The sequence below is a fragment of the Leptosomus discolor genome, chromosome 7 (assembly GCF_034619465.1).
Source record: "Leptosomus discolor isolate bLepDis1 chromosome 7, bLepDis1.hap2, whole genome shotgun sequence".
Taxonomy (NCBI): Eukaryota; Metazoa; Chordata; class Aves; order Leptosomiformes; family Leptosomidae; genus Leptosomus; species Leptosomus discolor.
The window spans coordinates 63,533,902-63,561,644 of NC_141397.1; the positions used below are offsets into that span (position 1 = coordinate 63,533,902).

Here is a 27,743-nt window from a genome sequence, read left to right on the forward strand (position 1 = left end):
CTTGGAAGGAATATGTTACCTAGGTGGGTTTAGAAGCAACTGCATCTTTAGCTGGAAGAATGGAGAAGGTTTAAACATGATTTAGTTATCAAGTATAGTAAACAGAGCCGAGTCAGAGGTAATATCTTGGGTTCATCCTTCTAAGAATAATACTGGGGTTCTCCTGGTCTCTGGGATAAGAGGATAAGAGGAGGTTGTGCGGGAGACGATTACGAGCTGTGCTTCCACTGCTTTACCTTGCACCACTGGGTGAATGTCCCCAAGGGAATGCTAAAGCTGGCTGACTTGGGGTTTCGCTCAGAAAGCTCTGGCGAATCGAGGTAGATGGCAAGTCGTCAGCATAAAGATTACAGCTGATTTGGTTTCTAAGAGTGGGACTCAGCCGCGATCCTTGCCTTGGACAACCGTTGTGAAACCCTCACGGAAAATAACAGGTGGGATGGGAATCATTCAGTGAAAAAGATGCAGATGGAATAATTAGCGGCAGGGGGAAGGAAAAAAAAAAAAGAGTGGCATTAAAGCAGGCAAAATCTCAAGAAAGCGGTACTGTCGGTGGTGGTGAAGTTGCTGACAGTGATGTGGAGGAAGGTGTCTAGAAACGCGTCGGGAGAGACCTCAGCCCATGAGACCTTATCAGAGAGCCGTCCCCAGTCCTGCTGCTGCTCCGCCTTTTGTGTCCTGGGCTCTGTTTTCTTTGATGGCACCTGCATGTTCTGAAAATTTACCTTAAAATACATCAGCTTGTCCGTCCCTCTCAGCAGATCTGGTTCTGCTGTGCAGTCTGGGCAGACTTTCTTCTGCCTCAAGCTGTACCGGACACGTACAAGCTCGGATGTAGGGTCTAATTACAAGGAACGTCATGTCTTAATACAAGTATTCTGCAGGGGAAGAAAGCTGTTTATTTTACAAGGACTTAAAAGTATAGAGCGGCGAGGAAATGCACTGTAGGAGAGGTGGGATTTGTAAAGCAGATGATATTCCTTGCACGTCCAGTGCACAGTGCTGGACGTGCCTCTGGTAGCAGTCCAGGCTCTGTTGGTGGTGGTACGTAGGTCCAGCTCAGTGTCCTTTCAGCTATTGTATCTTGATCAGTTGTACGGCACGGAGAAACAACAGGAGAGAGAATAGTGCTTGTGCAGGTGGAGTACAGGTAATGAAGAGGGGGGGAGAAGGAAACCCAGAGTTTGTCCATCCTCAGGGGGCAAATTCTGGAGTTTGGGCACCAGGCTGAAAGGCAGACCATAGCATCCTGCCAGAGAGACCAAGTGCCTAAGAGCTTGGGGAAAAAAAATTAATGAATACAGAAAATAATAAATCGAAACCTGATTGACAGCAAAAGGAAGGTTTGCTGCCAGCCCTTTTTGCTAGCAAATAATCTTGATATCACCAACTTCCAACGGCGTACCTCAGAGGCTGTCAGCTAACTGAATCAGGAAAACATGAGTAATTTATTCACAAGAGGCAGGTATTTCAATGAGTTTTTGAAAGCAAAGGCTGCAAGATAAGCTGCTTGTTAGCCATGTTAATCTGGTTCATAGGGAACAGCCATGTTATAATTTGCTGTTGCTTTTGATGAAAATCTGAGCAGTATTATTCTTCTCACAAGACACGCTGTGTGCTGGAGTGTGGAAAAGTGATGATCCAAAAGATGATGCACGCTCCCAGGAGGGAAGGCTGCACAACTGTTCCTGAGCTGATGACTGCAGGGTGCGCGCAACACGCTTGGTAGGAGTAACTCCGGCGCAAATAAGCCTGGAAGGGACTTTTCCATCGGCTGTGGCCCCCACACTCACCGAGGAGCCGTGGGGGGGGGGGTGGTCATGAGTTGGGGGTCTGACTTCTTCGCTCCTCTACCAGTGTGCTGGGCACCCTTGGTCAAAACCCTTCCTTTCTCTGCGTCGGGAGATTTCGTTTCAGGGGTGGTGGTGGCTCTTTTGCCTCCCGTCGAGGCGTATGCACGTCACATTTCACCGAACTTAACAGGCCAGGCACGCAGAAAGCAGTTCTCCACATGTGCCCAAGTGGAAGGGTTTGAGTTCATGTGCCTGAGGTCCGTGTGTTAAAGCAGCGGTCCAGGTCCTGGGGCACTGCCAGCGCCTGCTGTTCTGCCAAACAGCAATCTCCCCGTGAAATGAAAGCACAACCCACCTTCATGATATATTGAATTTCTCTGAATTTCAAGGCTGTTTTTTCTTTAGAAATGTTGGCTCAGGTCTGCCTAAATTTCTGTTTAAACTCTTGGAGGGCTGAATATTTTTGGGAACTTTCCAAAATACTGAGTTCTGTTGCCTAAGTTGCTTCGCTACATACTCCTGATAAAAAGGTATGCGCTTTTTGTCGTCTCAAGGCTCGTCGTGAAATCTGAAAACTTCAGGCTGTGTCACTTTAATATACAAACACAGTAAGCAATACAAAAGGCTTAAAATCAAAGCTGTGCTGTTATCTCTTCAGACCAGGAGCTTTTTCAAGGAGGTTCTAATGCAGAAGCAGAATAACTTCCAGTTGCGTCTTTGAAGTTTTTTTAGTGTGATATCATGGACATTTAATCCGTGCTGTGGCTGCTCTTAAAAATAGTAAGAAATTGCAAAGTGAAGCAGTAAGGAAAAGAAGCTGTTTGAACATTTAATCAGTCTCACTCGACAGAGTCTGCTGGTTCTGGCCCAGTATGGAGTAAACCTGGTCACGGCTGTAACTTTAAATCTCCTGCTGCTGAAACGTCCCAATTTAGGTGTAGTACAGTGTGATGATGTATAGGGATGCAAAAACGACCAAAGTAATTGCTACAACATATTCTTTAGTGTTATCCTAAGACTCAGAGCGTGTGTTTGTGGTTGGAGTCGATGGAGAGGCAGCATGTCCCTGGCAGAGGTCTCGGTTTGTAGCGGAGCGCTGCTTATTCACCTCTGTAAATCAGCATATCCTGAAGTTGCTTTCCCCCCCTTGGGTAAACGCATTCAAAGTTGCACTGACATTATTTTGCTCATGTTGGAGCGTTGGGGTTTTTTAGCCTGTGCATGTTTGGTTTTCTAGGTTTGTGTTTGGGGGTTTTGTTCCGCAGTGGCGTTAGGCGCTGGCCGCTAACACAGCAGAGAGGTGTTTGCTGCAGCACTGGATCCTAATCCCAGCCACAGGGTTTCAGCCACAAGTCATTTGGCTGAAGAATTTCCTTGCTCAGCCCCCAGTTCTCCATCTATTCAGTGATGAAAATAGCCTGAAATCTACTTGACCTTCTGCCTTATTAATAAGTGCGATTAACAACCCCTTGTCCTAATGAGCGAGAGAAAAAAAATTACTGTGTATTACCGTGTTTAATTAAGCCGTGTTTCAGGAAACTATCGTTTCAATGGTAACTTACATTTCCCTGGCATTGGTTTCATCTTTCCTTTTTCCAACCTCGTTCCTCTTTACTTTCCCCCCTTGAATTCGTATCCCTTTGTTCTTTTTTCCTACATCTGTCTCTTTCCTCCTTATTTTCTCTTCTTTTTTTCGTTTGGTGTGATTTGGCTGGTCAGGCGTTGAAGTGATGTGACTGATACAGAAATACCTCCAAAGGCGGACACGATGCTGCTTTCATTGCTGCCTCCACGCACGTGTGCAGGCAAAGCATTGGAGCCCGGCGGAGAGCCCGGGCGGATAACGGGAACCGAGGGATGTGCAGGAAGGGCGGACGCTCCTCCAAGAAAACAAGCCAACGCCTCGGCTCTCTGTAAGCAAAGACGTGTGGATCTCACCGGCAAGAGAAATTCTTTTTTTATTCTTTGACCACGTGCATTTTTAGAGGGAAGAAATAATAACATCCAGGCATTGCTGTTTATCGTAACTGGAGGCTTGATTTATGCCTCTCCTTCTCTCAAGGGTACTGCTCTCAGTGTTTATGTAGTGAAATGGCACTAGAAAATGAACATGCTTTGGAAACTATTTATGGATTGGAATTGGCTGCTTTTCTATTTAATGTAGCCCCTGTCTTTGAGTCTGTGCCATTTAATTAAGTGGTTTATATAATTACTCTCTGTCATCAATTGTGTCCACGCTGGAAGGTTTGTGTTTTCTTACCAAAGAAGGTGTTTTATTTAATGCGGGTTTGTACGTCCTTCAACGTGGGAGGCAAAGCAGCGGACAAAACTGGAGAATCCCAAGGAAAAGGCACTTTCTGTAGCAGGGCGGACTGAGTTGTGTGGGGTGAGGTGCTGCTAAGGCCATTCTTTTTCTCCTCAGTTGCTGAGGTACCAAAACTTTCTCTTATTCCTTCTCTTTTTCAGGAAGAGGAGCTGCAATCCAAACCCTGTGTCAATATCTCTGTGCTTTTGGCAGAATACCTAGCCTGGCTCTGCCTTTGCTATAATCCTGGAGATATTTTGGGCTTTTGAAAGGTCTGGCTTTCTTTACATGCAGGTGGTAACTCTTCAGGCCCCCAACAGCTGCTTTGTGTGACCTCATTCAGGGCAGTGGAGTCACTCAAGCATCTCTCGCTTCAGAGCCTTCTCAGCTCGGTATTGGTTGACACGCGTTGCTCGTCGGAGGGGAGGTTTCCTTCCACGCAGTGGTTGCTTTGCTGACAGAGTGGAGATGGCAGAGTAATTTATGGGTGACACCTTCCTTCTGACTAAACGGAGACCCCTCTGTGGAAGGCACACCTCCAGTTTTTTCACTTGACCTTAGGTTTGGTAAACTGAGACAGATCCTTGCTTCTCCTGCTGTAACCTTTGGGAGGGTTTTAATTGGTTTCCTTTTTTGGTTGTTGTTTTCTTACACCCTCAGTTGTTCTCTTGATTCTCAAATTCCAAGCATATGAACAAGACACAGTTTTCCGTTAACAATTCTGAAAGAACTTTACTACAATCAATCATTATTGTTCCTCTGTTTATACATCTTAGGATTCCAGGAGCCTTTCGAAACGCTGTGTCGTACCATAATTTTCACGTTTCAGCTGCTTATCACCCACATGATCACAAAGTCTGATGGGCAAGAAAAATCTTTTTTCCTGGCAGACTGGTGTCGCAGTAGCACACGCGGAGAGGAGACAAAAGTTCGCTTTATTCTTTGAAGGGTGTTGGATTAGTTTTACATAAACCGTGAATGCGGCGCTTTCCTTGCTGGCTCCCAGCTCATTATTTGCAACGTGGGTCAATACAGTGGCCTTTTCAAATCCGAAGCAAGGCGAGGACCTAAGCAAAAGAACCATAATTGCATTTAAACAGAGCTCATTGAATCTCGAAGTCGTTATCTTCACCAATTTTAATTTCCGTATACATCGCTGAAGGAAAATGTCATCAGGCCCCCGCAGTAAATTGTTTAAAGGACTACACGGCCACATTTGCCTCGTTAACTGTTTGTGTGCAGGGTTTGTTCCCGCTTTTGAGAGACAGCGGGGGACTCGGGTAAATACAGCTGGAACAAATCGCAGTTGTGTCATCTATTCATTAATCCCGCCGGCTCCTCGGAGCGAGCGGCGCGGCAGAGCTGCTTGGATTAACCCCGAGGCTCTGCAGCTTCACGTACTTTCTTTCTCACACTGAAGTGGTTTATCTTGATTCCTACCTCTTTCTCATCGCAGCGCTGGATGCAACATGGGGCTAATTATTAATGTGATTTCTTAGGACAGAATTTTTATACGGTCACTCGTAAGAAATAGGCACCTAAATGAAAGCTTAAGAATTGTTTCCAGAGTTAGACTTAGCCTGTTTAGTAAAAGCCTTATCAGGACAGGACTTGGCTGTTGGGCTCCCGGGGTCAACACCTGGTCAAAGCTCCTGCTCCGCAACAGACGTAGGTGACGTGCTGCCTGTTGCTGCAGTGGTTTGGGTGTGCTGGGTCTCTGAGGCGGTGACGTGCAGGTGATGCATGACTCTGGAAGGCAAAATAATAGTGCTTTATGTGTCGACACTCCGCAGTTGTTTGAAAATACCTATCCGTTTTCTGCTTGCTGAGGTTTGGAGCTTTGAAATTGCTCTGGACTAATTGACAGAAGGATTTCATTCGGGCGCGCTGGGATCGGTATTGGCAAAAGGAGCCACGGGAGCCTTGCAGGTCGCCTCGCTCTTGGGAAAGTGCGCCCAGAGCGGCGGGGTGGGGATCACTCTCTGCCTGATACTGTGCCTCCCCTGTTCTTTTAAGTCTGTTAAAAAAAATAACCCTTACACATTTGCTTTTTGGAATGAACCATACCTATTTTCCACACACAGTTGTAACAAGCTAATGTGGAAGGGCAGGACTTCTATTAGCTTGTGCCACGACCTACAGATGGTGGGTAGCAAAGGACACCAGCAGCTCTGGTATGTTGCTGCGCTGGGCGTCGTAGGAAATGCAGATCCCCAGCTGTATGTAAGGTGTCTGGTGTGCAGCTCTCTTCGTGCACCACCTGACAGCAAGGCCTTGCTCCAGCGTGGAGACATCCCAGTAAGTACGAGCGCCCTGCTCTGCGTGACCAAGGAATCGAGCTGAAGCTATTCAAGGAAGCATTTGCCAAAACTGTGACTTTTCCAAGGGGAAAAAGCAATGTCTGGTTCCTTAACATCGTTCTCTAGATGAATTAAATTATTTGGACTATGTTTGGGTTTTTTTTTTTCCGAATAAGACTCTAAAATAGAATACAGGTTTCTGACCAGATGGTTGAATTTTGGTAAAATTCTAAGCAGGCGACAAGTCTCCTGCATAACAAACTAATTCTTAGAGTGTTCCAGCCCAGCCCGAATCTTTCTCGTTCTTGTGATGATTTCTGCTTGGCAGAAAGTGATGTCTCTAAATCAGGAGAGACCATTTAGACTAAAATATTCCACTATGCTCACTCTTTCTTTGCTTGGAGGGAGAGAACAATGGCAAAGAAAGAAGAATGCTTCTTGCTATTTAATTGAGTCTAATAGGCTATAAATATATTTTCCCCTCAACTAAAGTAGCAGGCTTCTGGTAAAACTGATTCTTCATAAACCATCTTGTATCCCACCGCTACTTGGAAAAGCAGCTGCACAGAAACACCTGTAGAAATCCCCTGGAGTAGTTTTAAGGCACTTTAATTGCTGATGAAGGCTTTCGGTTCAGGACCTGCATTGGTGCGAGGTTACAGTCGCCAAGTTTTAAACACCGTTTTCTCGGGGGTTGCACAAAGTGCTGATTTTGCAAAAGTGATTTTTTTTTTTTATCTTCTGTGTTGAGCTTGATGAGCTCCATAAAATAGGAAGTGCAGTATTTTTGCCTATCAAAAAATGCTCGATGCCAAGCTCGCAGTTCAATACTCCTGTAAAGTTAGTTGGGTTTATGACATTTCAACCATTATTTTCAGTGATATTTCTCTCTCTTACTTCTGCTTTTTTATGCCAATAGAAAAGAAAATGGTGCCCCATTGCTTAGATTTGGTCACAGTAATATAAGAAAAGGTTTCAGTTCATCCTGGTTGGGTGAAATTTTTCTGGCAGGTCTTCAGCAAAGGCAATCCCTGCTGGTATGGCTTTATAGGCGTTTATATTCAGCAATCATTTGCGACCATAAATTGTAATTTGGGACTTACATTTTTCTGCACTGTTAACTGGTAATGGACAAGTCTTTTCATGCATTTTTAAACCTTTTTTAACGTTTCCTAATTTAATATTCAGCTCATCTATGTTAATAGTTACAACCAATTAGCATAAAAATTGCGTTAAATCTTGACATACCTATTTTTTTTTTTCCTAGCAATTCATTCAAACATATTTTGCTTTGTTCCATTAGCTAAATCATGCCTTTTGGCAAATAGAGATATTAGTCTCATATGCCAAATATTAATGTCCTTTACATATGGCCGTGTGGATATGGTACTCATAATTATTGCTTGTCTTTTGTGTCTGTGCTTGTGCGTCTTCTGGGATTTATGAAATACGTCACCTTTACAATAAGCTTCAGCTTCCTATTTGTTAAAACTAACAGGAGTGTTATAAAATAAGTGCTTTGTCTGGGGCTAATTTTCAGTTTAATTTACCCACTAATCTTAATTCTTCTTCCAGAAAGGGCATGAATAATAATTGGCTTTGTAGCACAATTAAGATTCAGAGTTTGTGTCTGTGCATATGCAATTCAAGTGCTAATGCATTTCCTCTTCCTGGGGTAATAACTCCTCCTATTCTCATTATTCTTAATATATTTACTAAACATTTTTGGGTGCATATATGCAGTTGTCTAAACAACCAGAATAAATATTCTGGGTGGAGTAGCCATCCCATGGAATTCTCTGGAAATATTTTTACAGAGTCACAGAGGGGCTGAGGTTGGAGGTGCCTCTGGAGACCTTCCAGTCCAACCTCTGCTGGAGATGGAGCAGCTGGAGCAGGTTGCTCAAGAACACGTCCAGTTGGGCTTTGACTGTCTCCAAGGATGGAGACTCCACAGCCTCTTGGGGCAACCTGCCTCAGTGTTGGACCACCCTCACCATAAAAAAAGGGGGTTTCTTCGGTTGGAATGGATTTTCCTGTATTTCAGCTTGTGCCTGTTGCCTCTTGGCCATTCACTGGGCATCACTGGGAGGAGCCTGGCTCCATCACTTGTGTTTGTACACATGGGTAAGGTCCCCCTGAGCCTTCTCTTTGTTGGGCTGAACTCTCTTAGCCTCTCCTTGTACGACAGATGCTTCAGTCCCTTAATCATCTCCATGTCGCTTCACTCCAGTATGACCCTGTCTCTGTTGTACTGGGGAGCCCAGCACTGGACTCAGCACTCCGGATGCCTAATGCAGCCCATTGCGCTGTTGGCCCTCTTTGCTGCTAGGGCACATTGCTGGCTCATGGTCAGTTTGTTGTCCACCAGGACCCACCTTCAACCAGCTTTCCAGCTGGTTAACCCCCAGCGTGTACCGGTGCATGGGGCTGTTCCTCCCCAGGGGCAGGACTTCGCAGTTCCCTTTGTTGAACTTCACGAGGTTCCTGTTGGCCCATTTCTCCAGCATGTCCAGGTCCCTCTAGGTGGCACCACCACCCATCTGGTGTATCAAATGTCTCTCCCAGTTTTGTATCATCCGCAAAGCTGCTGAGGATACAGTCTGTCCCATCATCCAGGTTCATTACTGAGAATATACTTGATGTCCTTGCAAGTAGGATTCACTTCATGGCTGTATGAATCGAAGCATTTGATTGTTTTCATCAATAGTAATAGTTCTCAAAAGACTAGAAATGGTGCACGATAATGTGACATGTAATGATGTGCCATTCAATGAGCTCCATCTATTGAGTTTATCAATGAGAAGATAATGGGGTAGTTTGATCAATTTGCATCTATTTCCATGAGAAAGAGGAATGTAGGTGAGCAGACATTTTACTTGATTCAGTGGCTGAAAGTCATAGATAACAGCAGATTCAGACTGGAAATGATGTGAACATTTTCTGTGGTATGTGAATTTATCCTCTAACAGAAGGATAATTAACTTCCGAGGGCTATGGAAGATTCTCCGTCTCTGAAATAGTCACATATTTTTCAAAATGACTTATTCATTTAAACAATGAGACAGGGAAGTCCTGTGGCCTGATTCAAGATGCCAGACAAGATAATCATAATGCTCCCCCTTGCCTTGATAAAATTGATCTTTTAATTAGACCTCCAGATTCCAGAGCACTCCTTGTAGCTCTGCCAATTGCAGCGAAATCTCTGACAATCAGTCTCTGTGCTTTGTTTGTTTCCCATCTGTAGAATGAGTGACTGCTTGGCTCGATCACGTGGGGCGTGTTTTTGTTAATCTTAATTAATTAATTAAAATTTGTCTTTAAAAAAAAAAAAAAAAGACTTGTAAAATTATTTCACCAACCACTCCCTCACTGGAAGCTGGCAAATAATTGTGTTGCATTTATCCTTACCTCTTCTGATCCGTGCCCTGGATGAAGGAGCCCCACGCCAACATCCGCGTGTGTGCTCACTGCAGTGTCACACATTTCTACATGACTAATGTTGGGGGGAGTGGGAGGGAGAACAGAACGTGTAATTTTTCCATTACAAATTTTGTTGACTTACTTGCTTCTCATTCTAGGACATTTAAATAAGTCTATTTAAGAAGTGAGTGACAAGTGCTGTCTTAGGGAGGAAGCTAAAATGCATCATTTAAAGCCATAAATCATCATCATTTTTTTTATTTTTATCCTTTCTGTTTGGTGATATGGTTATTTGGATTGCTCGTAGCTGTAAATCCACATATAGACTGTGTCAAAGAAGATCAAGCTCTCCGTGCTCAAAGCATAAAGTCAGAGCAAAGCTCCACAACAGATGGCCTTTTCTTTCCATTTCACGGACACCAGTTCTCACTGGGCAATTCATTATTTTCTACAGTTGAAGCAGCTGTGGATTACTGTAATTATGGATTTAATATATCTCTGACAATCCAGTGCGAATGCTAATTTGAACTTTATACATCTCCTTGGAATCAGGTTAATTTTCTCATGATTATATAGCTTCTGATTAACTAAAGATGTTTGTCAGGCTAATATTTTTCCTGCTACGGAAATAAATTGTGCGTGGATGGCAAAATAATGGTGGTGGTTTCGGTGTTCGGTCTTGTTGAGAGTCCTCGGAGAGACTTTCCGAGTTCCCCAAACGTTTTCAGGTATCATGCTTTTGCTCATAGATTTGGTTTAAATCGTGAGTTTGGCTTTCCTAGGATTTACCATTGATCAATGGTAAATTATTTACTTGAATACTTATTTTGGAGGAAAAAGACACTTTTTAATAGAAATAGTAGGCTAAGCGTACCAAAAGTTTGTGTTACAGGAAAACTCTGCTAACAGGTTTCTGTTGGCATGTTTGTTCTTTAAATAGTCCCTTCCTTTAGGGGGGAAAATGTTGGTCTTGGTGCCATTTGTAGATCTTGTACTACACCTCTTGAGAGTAGATGATGTTTTTCTAGCCTATGTTTTCCTTTTGAACAACTATTCATAGCTTCATGTCCTTATGCCAAGAGGTTTGCCTCAGCAAAATCCCACTGACTTCAGTGGAGTTATTCGTGGTTTATGCTGATGAAGGAGAGGCACCTGATCCTGAACACCGAGTGTGAGATGGGCGAGTCGGGGCTGCTGTACATACGTTTCTCCGAAATCAGTTGAAGCGGCACATGTGGGCCTGGAGGCAGAATTTCTGTATCTACTTCAGTCAACACCAGCTTTTCCTGCTTTGCAGCGTGAATAGGTTGAGAAGGTGGTTTGTCTGCGGTAAGTTTAGCTCGGAGGGAGGCAGGAACCCAAAGAATGTTCTTCAGCCATTTTCTTCCTATAGTAGGCACCCAACAGAGCATCAGGATGCCAAGAGATGACTTGAAATGACAGTAAAATGGGAACAAATACTCACTCCCTGCGCTGCACCACGTTTGAAAACAGCAGGGCTGGGCAGGGGGAGTGTGCTCATAGAGTTGTCCTCATTTGTCCCTGGAAGCAGGGCCATCTCTACCGGAATGAAGTGGGTCGGGGGACATTGACTTCAGGTCTTTAATTTAGTCTGAGATGTGATTTCTTTAATCTAGCAATCTGATTTTTTTATATGTATGTGTAAATATATATGGGTTTGTATTGTACTTTTTTGAATTAAACAGGAAAGCCTTACAGCATCGCTGCAAAAAAATCACTGTCGGACTCTCTGGGATACATTTGTGGTCCACAACCTTATTATGCCATGGTTTTTAGCATCCTGTTGGGAGATATCTAATGAGTTATGTGCACTGTTCCTAGAATAATGAATTGTGTGGGTGTTTGGGGTTTTTGGTTGTTTTTTTTTTAAAGCTGTGAGTCCAGAAACCTGTATATAAAAGCATTTTTGCTGAGGAGTGCTAGTCTGAAATGTGGAATGTGAAATTCCGAATGGGATCGTTATGTATTTCAAATAGCACCTCTCGCTGAACTCTTCTCCGTGAGCGTTGAAATGATTGAGCTGCGATTGAAGGTCGGGTGGTGGCAGGGACAGGCTTCCACACCCCCCGTCCACTCCCTGGGAGCACCAAACACAGGTGTTGGCTCCAAGGGGACCCTGGAGATGCATTTTAATCCTGGAAGATTCTCTGAAATACTTAATCTGCGCGGGACTCGGCATCCTAATTTACATGGAAGGCTATTTCTCTGGGATCCCCTAAGGCTTAAGAGAATAGCAGGAGAGATTTGTCCGTGCTGCTGATGTGATCAGGGGTACGAAGGCTTTTAAGCACGGCTGTGGTTGCTGGAATGAGGCAGGGAGCGTTCCCTCCCCGACCGCCGTTGGTAGGGACTGAATTAGCAGGTCTGCTTACACCCCGAGAGAACCCCTTCGCTCGCGGCGCCTGGCAAGTCTTGGCGCTTTCGTGCGCGTAGAAATCATTTGCTCTTTTGTCCCGTTTTTTAGGCATCAAAGTTGAGCCGACTGGTCTGCAATTCTGCTTCTCTCCCTTTATACTATTTTAAAAGCAGCCCCGACATTTGCCCTTTCCATATAGCATCTCGCCATCCTCTGTGAATTTTCAGAGACAGAGGTTGTTAAAGAGATTGTTTCAGCCCATTACCTATGTATACCTGAATGAATTTCATCTGGGCCAGCCAGCTGGAAAATATCTAATCTTCATAAGCATTTTCCAACATGTTCTCTCCCTATTTTGTCTTGAGATTTTGGTTATTTGCCTGATATTAGCTGCCAGTTGAATGCAGCGAGGTAAAGATGGTGAGTACTGTAGCCAAAAAAAAGACATTAAATACTTCAGCTTTTATGGCATCATCTGTCAATAGCTTTTCTACTCTGCTGAGCAGTAGAGCAAATTTTGCCTGGGTTTTTTTGTTATTACAAATGGACTTGGAGAACCTTTCCTTGCCACTTTGCTAGCTCCAAGTCATTTTTTTTTCTCTAGTCACCATTTGTTTCTCAGTGCTTGTTGTTCTTTTACACTGACATGGTATTCTGACTGTATATGTGTCTTCTTGAGTTTGAGATCACCAAGCAGCTTATGACTTAACCAGGTCAATTCCTAGGTTTTTTTCTGCGTCGGGATAGTTTTCACTCACATCATTTCTCTCGGGAAATGTTTGCTCCCCCTGCCTTCTCTTCTTCTTGCAGCTGTTGGTCCTTTTGTACTGTCAAGCCCCAGAGATCTTTAAATGTCCTTCCTTTAAAGTCCTTTGTCTTGATTATGTTGTTTTCACCCTGAAGAATCGATCGGCACCTTCATGCAAGTTGTCTTCTGCCTTCCTTATCTTAGGGGGCTTCTCAGTGCTGGAACATCCCACACCCAAACTCTGGTCTTTGCTGCTATCACCAACACATTCCAAGGTTGCTGGACGACCTGTGCTCTGAAATATATTTCCTATAATGTGTCTGAGTAGTTGGTAGTTCATTACGTCTTCTGCGTTGGTTGATTATTCCAGTTCCTCATTAAAAAACCCCAACCTCTCTGCTTTATTTTTCGTTCCGTGTCTGGTGGAGTCACCATCCCTGGAGGTGTTCAAAAGACGTATAGATGTGGTGCTTAGGGACCTGCTTTAGTGGTGGGCTTGGCAGTGTTAGGGTAATGGTTGGACCTGATGATCTTAAAGGTCTTTTCCAACCAAAATGATTCTATGATCTGTGCTATGGCAGTGCCCTCTGCTTCTCTTTTTCACATGATGGCTTTCGGCAGGTCTGTCTCCCTTTTACAGACTGGACCTAGAAGAGCAAAGACTCTCTTGATGTGCGGGGCACTTTTTATTTCCATAGCCTCCTTTCTCAGTAAGTTATATCCTCTGTATTCATAGAATCATAGAAGGGTTTGGGTTGGATCTAGTCTTGTGAATTATTTACCGAGCCTCTCTTATTGCCCAATTATATAATAGTTTTGATACTGTACTGATTTCCTTCCAGCTCCTTTTGTGTATTCTCCGTAATTCTCACAGAGATGTCTAGTAGGGCCCACAGATCAATCCCACTTTCCTTATCATTATGTTTCCTTCCCATGAGATTATCAAGGCCAACACTATCTTCCACGGGGTTTACACCGATGCTCATTTGTAGTACCCACCTCAGGCTTTTATTTGTCAAACTCACTTGATCCTACTTCAAAAATTATTTCCCTGAGGTAAACCAGGAGGTGAACAAAGTTGAAATTCCTCTTTTTCATAAGTTGAACTCTGTTCTTGCCCATGGTGTATCGTCTCTGAAGAAGGAAACTTGTTGTAGTGACCCCCATGTCTTTGGAGAGGAGGGAAACGTGTGAAAAGGAGAGGCAGCAAGATGTGATAGAGGAGTCCTGATGGTTTTTTGAATCCCTCATCGGTGTCCGTGCTACACCAGCACTACCACACTCTAAAATGGATCCTGTATTTTCCCGTGGTCTCTGAATGTTTGCAGTAGCCGGGCAGGCAGAATGAATTGTCTCAAGAGTATTAAGATCATAAATTTATGGTTTCCCTCCTCTCCCTGTAAATCACAGGAGTTGGTGTGGAGTGTGGGGCTGAGGCAGTCAAGTCTCCATCTTCCATTTTTTAAATCGGAAATCTGTGTTTATAAATAATGACTGTTCCAGCTAATGAGATCCTTCAGCTGCTTTCAGTGCCAGCGCGCCGATCTTGCCGTAGCTCTTGTTTGCAGTCCTCGTTTTTCACGGGGTCGGGGCGTTGCTTGCCGTCTTAATTAAAGCGTTTTGTCATCGAGTACTCAGGTCACTTCTTGCATGTTCACACAGGCGCCCTCGGAGGTGTATCATCTCCTCTGTGTGCGAGCATTTGCACGGAGAGCCACGTAGTTGGGGAGCCGGCCCTGACGCTCTGCCGTCCTGCTCCTCCTAGTCAGCCCCACTGCGGGGTGAACAGCGAGCAGATTCCCAGGGCATCACCCCTTGGAGAGGGTTTTCCACTGACGGGGGTTTATCAGCCAATAACACACTTTAATGAGACCTGCCGGAGTGTTCCAAGGGCCGGAAAGTTGCAAGGTCGCTGCGTTTGCTTTGGTGAAAACCTGAATAATTTTAAAGGTCAAGCGGGTTGGTACAGCCAGGCTAGGGGCTGCGTTGGGCTGTAGCAGCCTGCAGAACGTGGTGAAGATGAGCAAGGACGCAGTTGTCCCTTACGGGCGCGCGTGGTGGTCTTCCACACACCAAATACTCTCCTGTGTGTTGAAAGCCTCTCCGGAATCACCCAGTGTAACTGTGTAAGGAGACTGCTTTGTCAAGCTGCCACTTGACTTTTGAAGTAGCTTCATAAGGAAGCCTTTAATTAACCATTTTAGACCTTTACTTCCCCACATACCAAGGAGCTCCCAGAAGGATATGTTTCTGAAAAGCAGAGCAAGTTTCAGCAGGCAGTTAGCATAATCTATAAAGAGAAAATTTACTTTGGATATGTGTTTCTCATCAATTCAAACATGTGGGCAAATTTGGTAGTTACAGAAAGATGCTGGCTGCATTTGAGGTTCAGGTTACCACACAGCTGAGGGATTTCAGCACTTCCTGATGTGATTTTTATGTAGGGTTTGGTTTTTTTTAGTGAATAGAGAAAAATGTGATTTTTTTGTGAATAAGCTCTACAAGTATATTTCATTGTACATAGATATTTTTAAATTTATTCTATATATATGAAATATTAGTTTTCCATGGTAGGATGAAATACACTAAAGTCAGTTAAGGTATTAAAGTCAATCCTCTATTTAATTTCGAGAAGCGTGCTTCAGACTGAAAACAGATTCATGGGGGATGCTGCGGTTTCAGTCTTATAAAAGAAATGGATAAATTCCTGCCAGAAAATAGGAGGTTACTGTGACCAGGAGAGGGAACAGTCCAGCAACGTACAGTTCTGTTACCTTGTTGTTTTGCAGCAGCGACCTGTGGGAAGGCACCTGCAGGAGCAGGACCGCCGTTTCTTTGTTGTTTCTCACTGTTGCACGGCCTACGGCTCCCAAGTTGCTTTCTCGTAGGGGGGGTGATGAGGAAAACCGATCAGCAAATGGTGTACAATTAGTCGTACCTCTAACTAATGGCTGAGGTCAGGTGATTTCCAGGAGCAGCGGGGTTTATAATTCCTGCAGGAGTAAGAGGGACCATAGAGAGGAAAAGAGGATAAAGCTATTTTGAAGCCTCAAAGCGGCAAAATGGGTTATTTCCCCTAACTTCTGCCTGTGACACAAATACATATATTAATGAAAAATAGATTCCGTTAGAGCAGGGGGGGACCCCAGCGCTGGCTGGAGGAGGAGCGGCCGAGCCGCCGGGCCGGCGGGCTGGCCGCAGCAGGGGGGTGCTGAGCCACAAGGCTGCCGAGGGGGCAGCATCCCGGCAAAGGGGTGCCTGGGCTGCGGGCTGCGCCAAAACCTGTAAGGGACCCCCACCCGGGGAGCTTCTGGGCTGCTCAGACGTTGAGTGCTGTGGTCTGGGCAATGAGAACTGAGGTAAGATGGAAGAGCATGGCAGAAGTCAGTGGTTTTTAAGTGAGGTTTAATTTTTACTCACCCAGGACAGTTAGCTGCTTGGTTTCTCTAATGCCAATCATGTGCATAAACACGTGCCCTCGGACCCTCACCCTTTTTCTTCTTTAATATTCCAGGTGCTGGAAGTGGCTTTTGAGATGAAATTCCTTTTGTACTGAATAGAGTGTAGCGCTACCTGTCTCATCGCTGCAGTGCACCTAGGGGTGTCATTACTCAGAGGTGGCTGATCGCCCTTCTGGCTGGGAAAGGAGAGGAGTTTGTATCAGCTTCATCATTGCTCACCGGTTTAAATCTTTAATGACATCTAGACGTAACCTGAAAGGCACTGGCCTAAGCAAGAGCGTTGGGTTTTGCTTCTCGCTGAGAGGGGGAAACCGCCGCCTGTCAGATCACACTTGGAGTCGGTGTAATCCTCGGCCTCGATGCCTACGGGAAAACTCGGGCTGCACGTGGCTGGCGACGGCTGTCCGGCACGCCGACCCCGGCCCATGGTCCCGATGGTTTTCCCATCTACTTGTACCCATCTGTCTCTCGATTTTCACTTGGGCTGCGAGCTCTTTGGGACAGGATGGGTATTTTTCCGTACGTGTTTACAGCCAGTATACAAATATTCTCTCGGCCGGCACAAGGCGTATTTCAGAAAATGAATATGTATAAATTCTTCTTTTGTTTTCTGCTCTTTCGAACTGCTGCCTTGGGGAGATCGCAAAAATACACACACACCCCTGCAGAGTAAAACCTCTCCTCAAAGGAAACATTAAACACAAACACCTGAACTTGGACTAAAATCATCAGTATACAGTGTCTCTTTTGGCCTTCCTTTGGAAGAAAACCACTATTCAAATGCCACATTAAATATGCTCTGCTCGTGTGGAGAGTTCGTTTAGTTTTCCTAGAATAATTCCATTCGTCTCACATGGCTTAGCCTGCAGAAAGACTGAACGCAACCTCAGTGATATTTTAAGGTTGCAATTTAATCGGCAATTGACATTGGAAAACTAAATATAAACCCAGGAAGAGCCTGTTGCTGAGTGGAGGTAACTCCTGGTCAGTTCCAGGCCTGAAATAATACAACCTTGGTATCATTTATTTGTCTCTTTTTGTCTTGAGGTTGGCAGCAGAGCTGGAGCAGCCTTTGCTACGTCTTCCTTTTTCCACTTGCGTTTGCATCCGAGATGGAAAGCAGAAAAAAAAAACCCCAAACCCATGCCAGAACGAGGGACTTTCTGTTCCCTCTTGCAGTGGGAGCATCGTAGTCGCAGGAGAGGAATGCTAATGCTGAAAAACCAGAGAGCTGGTTTGTGTTGGGAATCTCACCAAGGTGTCTGCGCCCAAGCCCCACGGGAAAGAGCTGTTCCAGTGATGGCAGGGACCCTGGGGGGACGCAGATGCTCTCGGGAGTTACTCCCATTTACGTTTTTGCACAAGGCTCCGCAACATCGGTACAACCATGCCACCTTGTGTTAATTTGTGTTTCCTTATGCCCTTGAGCAGGCGGAGGAAAAAAGTAAAAGAGTTTTTTTGCGTGTGTATATGTATGTCATTTTCTAGGTCATTTTTTAGTGCTGTCAGTTGTTCCCTTCTGTCTCCCTGTCTGAGCCTGGTTGTGTATCAACAGCAAGTGAAGTGATTCCGCTCTGTCACTTGGGACTTTAAAATTTATCAGAATAAAGACATTATATTTCACAGTTATATTTTCCAAATACGTTAAGGATGAAGTTGGGCTCTTGAGGTGTGTATGTGTCAGCCCAGCATGGGTCACTCTTTCTGGACTGCCATAAACACCCTGCTGAGGAGCGGGTTATGCCCCAGCTCAGGGGAATTTAGTCCATTGTGCCCCCGACTGCCTGGAAGTTTTGGGTGGGCAGGGGTCATTTTGCTAGAGAAATGACTATGGATTTTGCACCACGGAGTCAGTAGCATTAGAAGTGTTTTATTATGAGGAGTTGCCTGTGAGGATGCTTGAAATTTAAAAAATATGCTCTGGGTATGCATAAAGTTTTTCAAAAGAAAATGTATTCATTAAACTGTGGCCTCTTTTCTACCTAGTCGGCAGCAGAATACGTGAAGTCCCGCCTGCCTGAAGTCCTAAAACAACATCTCCAAGACTATGAGAAGGACAAGGAGAACAGTGTGCTGTCTTACCAAACCATCCTGGAGCAGCAGATTTTATCGATTGATCGAGAAATGCTGGAAAAATTGACTGTGTCCTACGATGAAGCAGGTACATTTGTGGTTCTTTCTAAGTTACGTTTTACTGAAAGAAATAAAATTGCTCACTTTCGCTCTCCCGAATACTAGTGCTTGTGCTGGCAGGCTGAACCTTGTCCTGGCAAACTGAACTTTATCCTCAAAGGTACGAGGTGACTCAGTGAAATGTTTCTTTCTCCTGAAGTCAAGTTGAGATAGAAAATTTTCCGCTGGGGTGACTGACGACTGACTAGCTGGGAGGACAGGTACTTTTCTAACAGCGCCTTGTCCTTCGTGACGCGCTGATGTTGGCTGATCTAGCCGCGCCTCTTCATTGTCCCTGCAAGTGGTGCCACCTGGTTTCTGCTGTTTTCTTCACTGCTAACTTGGTTTTGGGCTTACTTAGCTACGAGTGTACTGGATAGTCACAGAATCTGATTTTTAAATGTGACATCATGCACGTGGAGAGCCAAAACCAGATAATTTGTAGAGCGTTGGAGGCATTTGAACAATTACAGGGGTTTTCAGTTTTGATGTTTATGTCCTAATTATTCGGAGGTTTTCTTAGCTAATACTTTATACTAGCACTTTGTTCTAAAGTAGTTAGAAATGCCTTCCAGCTTTTAGATCCTCCACGGAGTTGCCCTGATGCGTTGTCTTCTTTACAGCTACAGAGGCAAAAAGAGATGCTCCTGATGTTTTTCGCTGATCTTCCAAAATAGCCACCAATATCTGCGATGTGCCTGCTCCCCTCAGTATTACCGAGTTTCTCGGTGTTTAGATAAATTCAGATTAACTGCACAGCCTTGTAAAGAAAGAATGGAACCGAAAGAATAGTTTGTTATTTTACTGCTGAGTTAGCATTCAGGGCACCGCGGGGGCTGGCAGTGCGTGGGGAGGTCTGCATGGACGAGCCGTGGGCTTCCACTCCGGGTGTGTGCGTGCCTGGCTCCCCGTGCTCCCCCAGGAGCGCAGCTCTCGGCAGCCTTCATGCCTTAGCTCTGTCGGAAAGACGCTGCTCTCTGTTTCTCCTCTTCAACCACTCGTGGCTGAGAGCTGCAACACACCATCTCCTTTCCCCCACAGCCCCGCCAACCAGCCTCGGGCAGCCTTGTGGTATAAAAAGAGAGTTTGTAGTTAGTGTGTCCCCATTTGGGGGGGTTTTCTTGACCCTTGGTGGCACTTTCTCGTTCTGTTATTCCCCGGACTGCACCTGGCACCGTGGTGCCCTCGGGGAACCGTGCTGAGCTCAGCTCTGAGTTTTCCTTCCAGCTCCTTTAGGCAGAAGCCTCGAACTCCTAAGTGGGTTTTTCAGCCTGTTTGGATCGTGGTGCCGGGCGGCGGCCCGAGCGGATCACTCTTTGGTTTGGTTAGGTGGCACCTGCAAAAATCACCATCACCTGAGTTTCTCGTCACTAGTCCAGCTCTGGAAAACCAAGCGCTGACGAGCTGATGTTATTTTGTTCTGCTACTCTGTACTCACGCGGCAGGGCCCTGAAGTACTTAAAATACTCAAACTACTTATCAACTTTGTTCAGGCTCCTACTCAGACTCCCACTCGCTAGCAATACGATTCTCTCAAGCTACTTTGATCTCGAAGGCACTCGAGCAACTTAAAATGCCATTTGCAGACGGCGCGTTCTGGGTACTTGCAGGGCTGTGAGCTTTAGTAACTTCAAGCAATTACCGTGCTCTATTCCTTTATCAGATATATTCATGCCCTCACCAATAGATAAGCCTGATTCTCTTAAACTGTTTTGATTTCAAATGCTTTCGAGCCCCGTACGGTGCCATTTGCAGACTGCGCACGTCACGTACTTAAGGACTTGGAGTCATACGAGTTCTCGAAGGACAGCAGAGTTAAAATGAGGGCGCGGGGTGTTTGTTTAATCACATATGGCCTGGTTTTAATGATGCATAAAAAATAAGCCTCGAAAGTCGCCGCTTTCTGTTGCTTCTGTTTATCTCTCTTAACGCAGATTTTACCAGTCCAATGAATCACGTAGCTCTTTTTCCCTGGCTTGGTCACTTCATCTTTCCAGTGATTTTGATTGATAGTAGTTTGTTAGGAAGGAGAAAATGCAGTGGAGGAAATTTGCGACTCCTCTCGGAAGAAAAACAAAGCGTTTTCCTTCATTGAGAACTGTGTGTTGTAGAGAGAAAATAATGATTAAAACTGCTTGAAACACAGTTTTGGGGATTTATGTCATAGATAAAACAGTCATGTGGAAATGAGGTGCTACATAAATAACCAGTTTAGAAAAGTCCCAGCTTATACACACGTTCAGAACGGAGCGAGAGCGCAACTCGCTGTAAATAAAAAGTCAGAATTTCACCTCTAGAGAGTAAAACACGGAGACGGAGCCCACTTTCCATTCTAATCATGTCACTTGTTTACTACAAAAGCAGAAATGCTGCTACCTGCTCTTGAGGTGAGATCTGATTGTGAGCAAAGCACAGAAAATGGGCAGTTAAATGTAATTGCAGCAGCTGTTTGTGATCCCGAGCTCGAGCAGTTGTGTTGGTGACATTTTTCTTTTATTAGTAGTTTTCCATACCAAAGTCAATGTAATGAGAAGACCAAATTGCTGGTGGTACATACAAAACGAAGAAGGCAATCTTTAAAAATCAAAATGGTGAAAATAAAAGTGACAAGTGATCTAAGGGGACAATACAACTTTGTCTGGCAGGGGACTACAGGAGACATCCACAAAACCCACCCCGGAGAGCACTGTCAAGGGTTTAATTCCTGTAATCATGAGCAGTTGGGAGTCCTGCTACGTGCCAGCCAGGGCAGCTAGAAAGTTACACGTTCAAGGTACGTGATACAAGGGGTCAGTAGGCGACTGTAGCAGGGTGCTGCATATAGGGGAGCACATCCCCAGCAAGGGCACAGACCTTTTCCATCCAGGAAACCTGTCCCGGCCCCCCCCGGAAGGACCATTTTCCAAGAGTTCGTGGAGGGCTGCCCCCCAGCGAACTCCCTTCGCCCCAGGGATGTCTCCCACAGCAGGCAGAATTCAGCTGCATCCATTTGCCAGAGTGAAGCAGAACTGCACTGAAACGGCTCGGGCTTCTCGTACGATTTTGCGTGTTAATTTGGCCTTTCTAGCAACATGCAGTATTCATAAAGTGCAGCTCCGATGGACTCGACATCCTAGTGCCTCTTTTTGTAAATCTTTCCTTTTAGGAAGTCAGTATATCAGAGCTACCAAATCAAATGAGTTCATCTAAAAATAGTCAAATGCTGACAAGACGTTTAGTGAAGTTTGACTAAGGAAGCTTTATAAAATGAAAGCAGGCCAAAAGTAACAGATGGGTACAAATCCTCGTAATCTTTAAATCCCTTAGTTTAAAAAGTGGCATTCTTCACTAGCTAAGGCTGGGTTAATTTTGTGCTAGAATATTTCTTCTCACTGAAGCTTTCTTGGATCTTAATCCTATTCCTTCGATTTATAGCATCTCTAAACATCTGGGGTGGTCAGCGACTACGCTGTACAAACACAAGTTTAGGATATTTTGGTGTTTAACTCTGGTGTGCCAGGTAGCTAAAGCCTGCTAGGACATTCTGGTGGTGGTTTTGTACTGTAGGCAATAGGTTTTCCTTTAGTGGACGGCCCCTCTCCCCCAGAGTCCTGTAGAAATTGAGTTTCATTGTTGTGTGACAAAAAAAGATGTATTTCATTTTTCCCTGCCGTGAAGCAGTCGCGGAAGATACTGATATTTAGGCATTGCATCCAGAGCCAGATGTCAGCCCCAAACATGTTTTCTTAGCTAATATTTGCCAGGGTGCCCCGGGGTGCCCTACGTCTCCTGGAGGCCCCTGCGAGGAAAGCGCGTGGCTGCTCCTCCACGGGTCCTCCTGGAGGGGACCAAAAGCTCGTGCCTGGCCGGACCCCGCGCGCCTCTCCCTGCAGAGGAGATTGTTTTTGATTCCATTTGAGCATTTTTAGATTCAGTTGATGAGCACCTTTGCTTGAGACACTTGCTGTCAGTGCCATGGTGTTGCTCAAGGTGAGTTTTGATGCTAGCAGCCCGTGTCCCAGTTTGCCTGAATACTCCGATTTTAGCAACAAAATTTATCTTCTGCTGAGGTAAAATGTGGCCATCAGCCCCACCACACATGGCACTTTGGATGAGACGGGGATTTTATGCTACCTTCCCCAGCCCTGCCCAGGTGCTGTGCTCTCCCTGGGAAGCACACGATCCTGCAGAGCAGGTGATGCTTCGTCCTCCGCTCCTGGCTCCTGGCACCACTTAGTACGTAATGAATAGATAAGGAATTAAATCAACTCCTCGCATTCAGCCTGTACTTTTGCGCGTCGCAGAAGATTGGGTCTGGTTTCTCTAGCAGCTGTAGCTGTGAAAACCATCACCGAGCGTAAATCCGAGGCTCAGACCTTCATTCCGACTTCAGGACTGCAACCCGGTGTAGATCCAGTCCCGTGAGCATTAGCTGTTGCTGTCAAAAGTACAGAAAAGCAAAAAATACCCAAGATTAAACCTCAGCCCAAGAGGCTGGCAAATCCGTTTGCTTCGCACAAACGTCCATGCTAGTGTGGTCGCACTGGGAAAAGATTAACTGTAATCATCGAGGGGCCAACGGTGCCCCTTTTTCAATTACAGTGCTCCCTTTCTGGCAGCACAGGAAGGTGTTTTCCCCCAGAGAATGTGACTGCAAGGAGAAAATGAGAACATTAAAGCAGTAAAATTGCACCAGAAATATATCCTATTATTTGGGATAATAAATACTCTGCTGGGGAAAAACCTTTTTTCCCCATTGCAAAGAGCTTTACCAAGTAAAGTCATCGTTATGCTACATCACAGCGAAGATAAAGTAAGTTATCTTTGCTGTGATGTTTATCCCGAGGTGGCTCGTGCTCAGCAGTAAACCATTAAAAATGCAGAAAGAAATCTGTTGGGTTTGCTGTGTCCTTCTTTAAAAGAAAAAAGAAAATATTGTCTTGTAATGCACACTCATGCTTGGACCCTGCTTTTGGTATGTGTTTGACTGAGCCTTTTCAGAGAGGGCTTGGTCTCTGGGGAAATAGGGAAGGGCACTTTCAATAGTGGTGACTCGTTTAAATCCCGGTCCTGACAAGGAGTCTCGGGAATATTTCTCTTCCAGTCTCAGCTACAGCCATTTCCAGTAAGGCAGAGTATGGGCTTGCTCTGCTGACAGCACTGGGAAGAGCGGACATCTGTAATCTCACAATTATACAGTGATAATGGTCCTGCAAGAACACGTAATGCTGCCAAAAATGAAACGGCCTGAGCCTAAAAAGGTGGTTGAAAAGCTTCAGGGAAGTTTTTAGGAGGGATTTAAAGAGCGGGAAGGAAAGTCATACACTAAACGTGATAAAAACAACAGTTCCAAAGGCAGTGGGTTGCACAGGACGTGCAAGAACAAAGCCGAGAGAGCCGTAAAGAAGCTGCAAGGAAGAGAAGAGCCAGAAACGACGTCTTTTTTCTGAAGAAAAAGCATGTCCAGGCAGAGGATGGTTGAGGTAATGATGTGTTTCTGTTATCTCAACAGATATTACTGGGTAGGATTTGTGTGCTGGGGTGAGCACCCCTTGGCAGGGGTGTAGCAATCGAGTACATTCATTTTCTGATGTGTTGCAAACACGTCAACACAGCAGATGTGTAACCAACAGCGCTCGAACGTGCCGGGCAGGGTTTATTACCAGAGGCTTCCTCCTGACGAGGAGGAAACCGGCGCGGCCTGCGGGGCACCGCGGGTGGCTGCTTTCTCTCCAGCTCAGGTTCGGTGTTGAAATGGATTTTAGGTATTTGATCTCGGGAGCATGATCTAAAAATCCTCCATTCTCCGGGTCTTTGGTCGCTGCAGTGAGAACCCAGAGTTGTGCTTTCTCCAAATAATACAGGAGAAGTTTTCCTCTCTTGGAGCCAGCTGATTACTGCTGAATTTATTTCATCTCGGCCTTACGTGCCGCGCTTTCTTTGGCTTAATTAATTCCTTTGACACGTTAAAGGTACAGCTTAAACTTGGTCACCATGAACCAGTGGTCGGTTTTTCTGCAGAAGACCAGCACCTACAGCAGAAACAGTTGGGCGGTCACCGGGGGCAGAGTTGGTCGCTGTTACCTTTTGATACCTGCAGTGTAGACATCACGCTCTGGGCAACTCTAGAGCTCGTCAGTAGTCAATGGAAAGAAAATGGCATTTCTAGTGTGATTCACGGGTTTATTTTGAGCATCTGCTTTAGTATGGGAAGAGTCATGTCCTAAACGGGCCTGCTCTTTTCCGTTGGCTGTGAATTAGCTTTTGCTCACGGGTAAAATACAGGTAGGCAGCTCGAGTTAGGAGCTGAGCGCCAGCCTAAGTGTCTGTAGGTGTACACATGAAACCACTTAAATTACATTTCAGGGTGTAGCTTCAATGCAAACCGTGCGACTCTCTCATTTCCTACGTTGTGGTCCTCCAGCTTTCTAGAACGTTGGCAATGTTTGTAAACAACAGGCACGTATTTAAGCCACACGTGTTGCATGCTTTTGCTCCATTAAAATAATGTTTTATTATTCATATAATGATAACCCTTCAGCAGAAGCTCAGAGCAGAAATAGCACTTTGACAGGTGCCTACTTGCCTGTGAAATACTCTTCACTTCCTCATCAATTTTTGAAGTGGGTATTTAGCTATTTAAATCCGTCAGCCAGCAGTGGATCTTTCAGAACCGCCGCGAACGCTAACAATACGTGGTTGGGAGTATTTGGTAAATATATTGGTGTATCGGGTAAAACCAAAAAAAAAAAAATCTATTTTTAATGTATTTGGTGAAACCTCTGTGCAGTGTAGGTGCAATGGTGGCTCTACAGGGCTGTGTCAGTAAGTTAGGGTGTTTTTTTTACTAGTCCCGTGAAGCATTCTGTTCTCACTCAAGCATAGGTAACTCTTTTCAGCTTACTGGGTAAATGCCATGTACTCTGCACTCTGGGACTTACACATTTGTAGGAATTTAAAAAAAAAAAAATAATTAGAAAGTCTATCGTTACCGAAGTCCTGCAGAAAGAGCAGAAACCAGCACAGCCCTCAGAGTGCTGAGATTCAGAAGTGTAATGGAAAATGTTTTCTAAACCATTTAGTGGTTTTAATCCTAATTATTACTAACTGGCCTTTTCCTTTCTGTTCACTTATCAATCAGGTCTGGAAAGCATCTTAAATGCATAAGCTTATTTTTAGGCGGTTACTTAATTCAGTCGTAGCTTGCGGTACAGTCGGTCCTGGTTTGTGCCCAGTGGAGGGGTGGTTTGATGTCTCCTGCATTGGGGAAAGGTTGCTCCTCCAGCCCTTCAAAGGGTTTTTTCAGGGATGCAGCGTTATCACCGCCTGATTGCTGTCTTCCCTCGTTGTATCTTTGGCCTAATGAAAGACTTACATAGTGTGTAAGCTCTGGAGAATTAAAAACACTATTTGAGGTTTATTTTGCATAAGGTTTTGTTAGATTTCATTTGAAAACGTATAGATCCTGTTGACGTGCACCATCGCTTGAGAAGGTCGCTGTCAGCACCGTAGCGCTCTTCAGACGCACGTGTTGCACGAGTAGGCAGACTTGAGCGTGGCTTTATCTCATTTTTTTGGTGTTGTTTATTAAAAAGATATCAGACAGAGACAGCATTTGAAGCCACAGCTTGCTGCAAATTCAGCGTAGGCAGAGAGAATGTCTGTTCCAGGCCTCTGGAAGAGAGCCATCCATCCCGGCAGAGGTTTGTCACCTGCTGGCGGATGCAGAGATAAATGCCTGAAGGGTCTTGTGAGTAGCAGTGAAGGCAGCAAAGTTTGTTCTGCCTACAAACCTGGCAGACCATTTGGAGACCCTCATTAAATCTTCCTGCATCAGTACCCCGGACAAGCATCACCGGCATTGCCGGAGCAGTGAGGAGCAGCACAAAGTCATCACCGGCTGCACCTTTGCAAAAACCCTTTATTACACGGACAATTGGTAGATCGTAGCGTTGAAAGGAGCATCTTCAGTCTCGCTGCTCCTAGTTGTGCCGTTATCTTGTCCGAAAAGCTGGTATTTGAGTTTGTTTGAAAGCGTTTTAACAGGAAAGTCATTGAGAAGGACACACGGTGTAATAACGCCGGGAACACGCAGGGGTTTCTGATCTAAGGGGACGGCTTGCGCTCTCGCACGCGTCTTTGCGCCGGCCGTCCTTGCGCCCTCCCCGTTGGCAGCGGCGTTCAGCTCGTGCTAAGCCCTGCTTTGCATGCGCAGCTGCATCGCACGCCACAATCAATCACTGTTAGCCTTCTCCGTTATTTCCCGGGGTTTGAATTATACATGGGGAGATGTAGGAGGAAAAAAGGAGCAGGAACAAAAGGAGGCTTTCTGTTCTCAAGTGAAGCTTTCTTAAAAACCCCTATCCATTATCTGTAACAACCCATTAAGGTAAAGAAGTTGGTCATAAACAAGCGAAAACCGGCTCTTCCTTGTGCCATAATACCTTTCCAACAGTGGCAGTTGCCTTGTTGCAGCAAGATCGGTGCTTTTTGCTCCCTCCACGTGCATCTTTTCCATCAGGTCTGGGATTACGGGCTGCAGCCGCTGTCTGCCGGCAGCTTGGGCATATCTTTGGGAAGGTGTTTGCCTGGGCTCCAGCTGCCAGCTGGATTTGCTGATGTTGTACAAAAATTCCCCCCCCCCCAAGTGGGCTGTTTTCAGCCACGTGCTGGGAGGATGATTTCCGAGGTGACGGCTCTGCCCTCGAAAAAATGGACATTCGGCAGATGGGGAGGTTTTGCATTTGCAATGGGCAAAGTGGGGTTTGATACAGAGAACTGGAAGGTACAACTGGAAAATATAGAGGGGAAAAAGTACACTCCGAGGTGACTTTTGGCTGGGCATTGGAAGGTGATTATCCCCTGAGTTTGATTAACCTGAAACGGGGAAAAGTCACCAGCTTGACTTAAGCTGCCTCCCTCGCTCAGGCCAGCCAGCCTCTGTTTACAGCTCAGTAGAAGCTGCATCGGCGAATTTTGTGGATGGAGGCAGAGTGAGGATCTCAAAGTAAATCACAAGCCTCCTTCATTGTGTGTAATTCTGGTGCATTATCCCTCCCCACCCTTTTTTCCCTCCTCATCTTGCTCCTGCTTTTCTGCCAGTTTGGGAAATACGAAGTTAAGATCAGGATCCCTTCGGGCGGTTTGGCGATGCACCTCGGGCACTGAATAAATAGCTGTTAAAT

General features: G+C 45.3%; 1 protein-coding gene across 2 annotated transcripts in view; it reads left to right on the top strand.

Annotated features, from left to right (window-relative positions):
- PPM1L (protein phosphatase, Mg2+/Mn2+ dependent 1L) overlaps positions 1 to 27,743 on the top strand; it is a 96,499-nt gene that overhangs the window by 54,276 nt on the left and 14,480 nt on the right. For both annotated transcript variants that reach the window (XM_086468310.1, XM_086468311.1), the window contains exon 2: positions 18,394 to 18,568. In XM_086468310.1, coding sequence (XP_086324436.1) covers positions 18,394 to 18,568 — 175 coding nt within the window. The remainder of the gene's footprint in view (positions 1 to 18,393; positions 18,569 to 27,743) is intronic.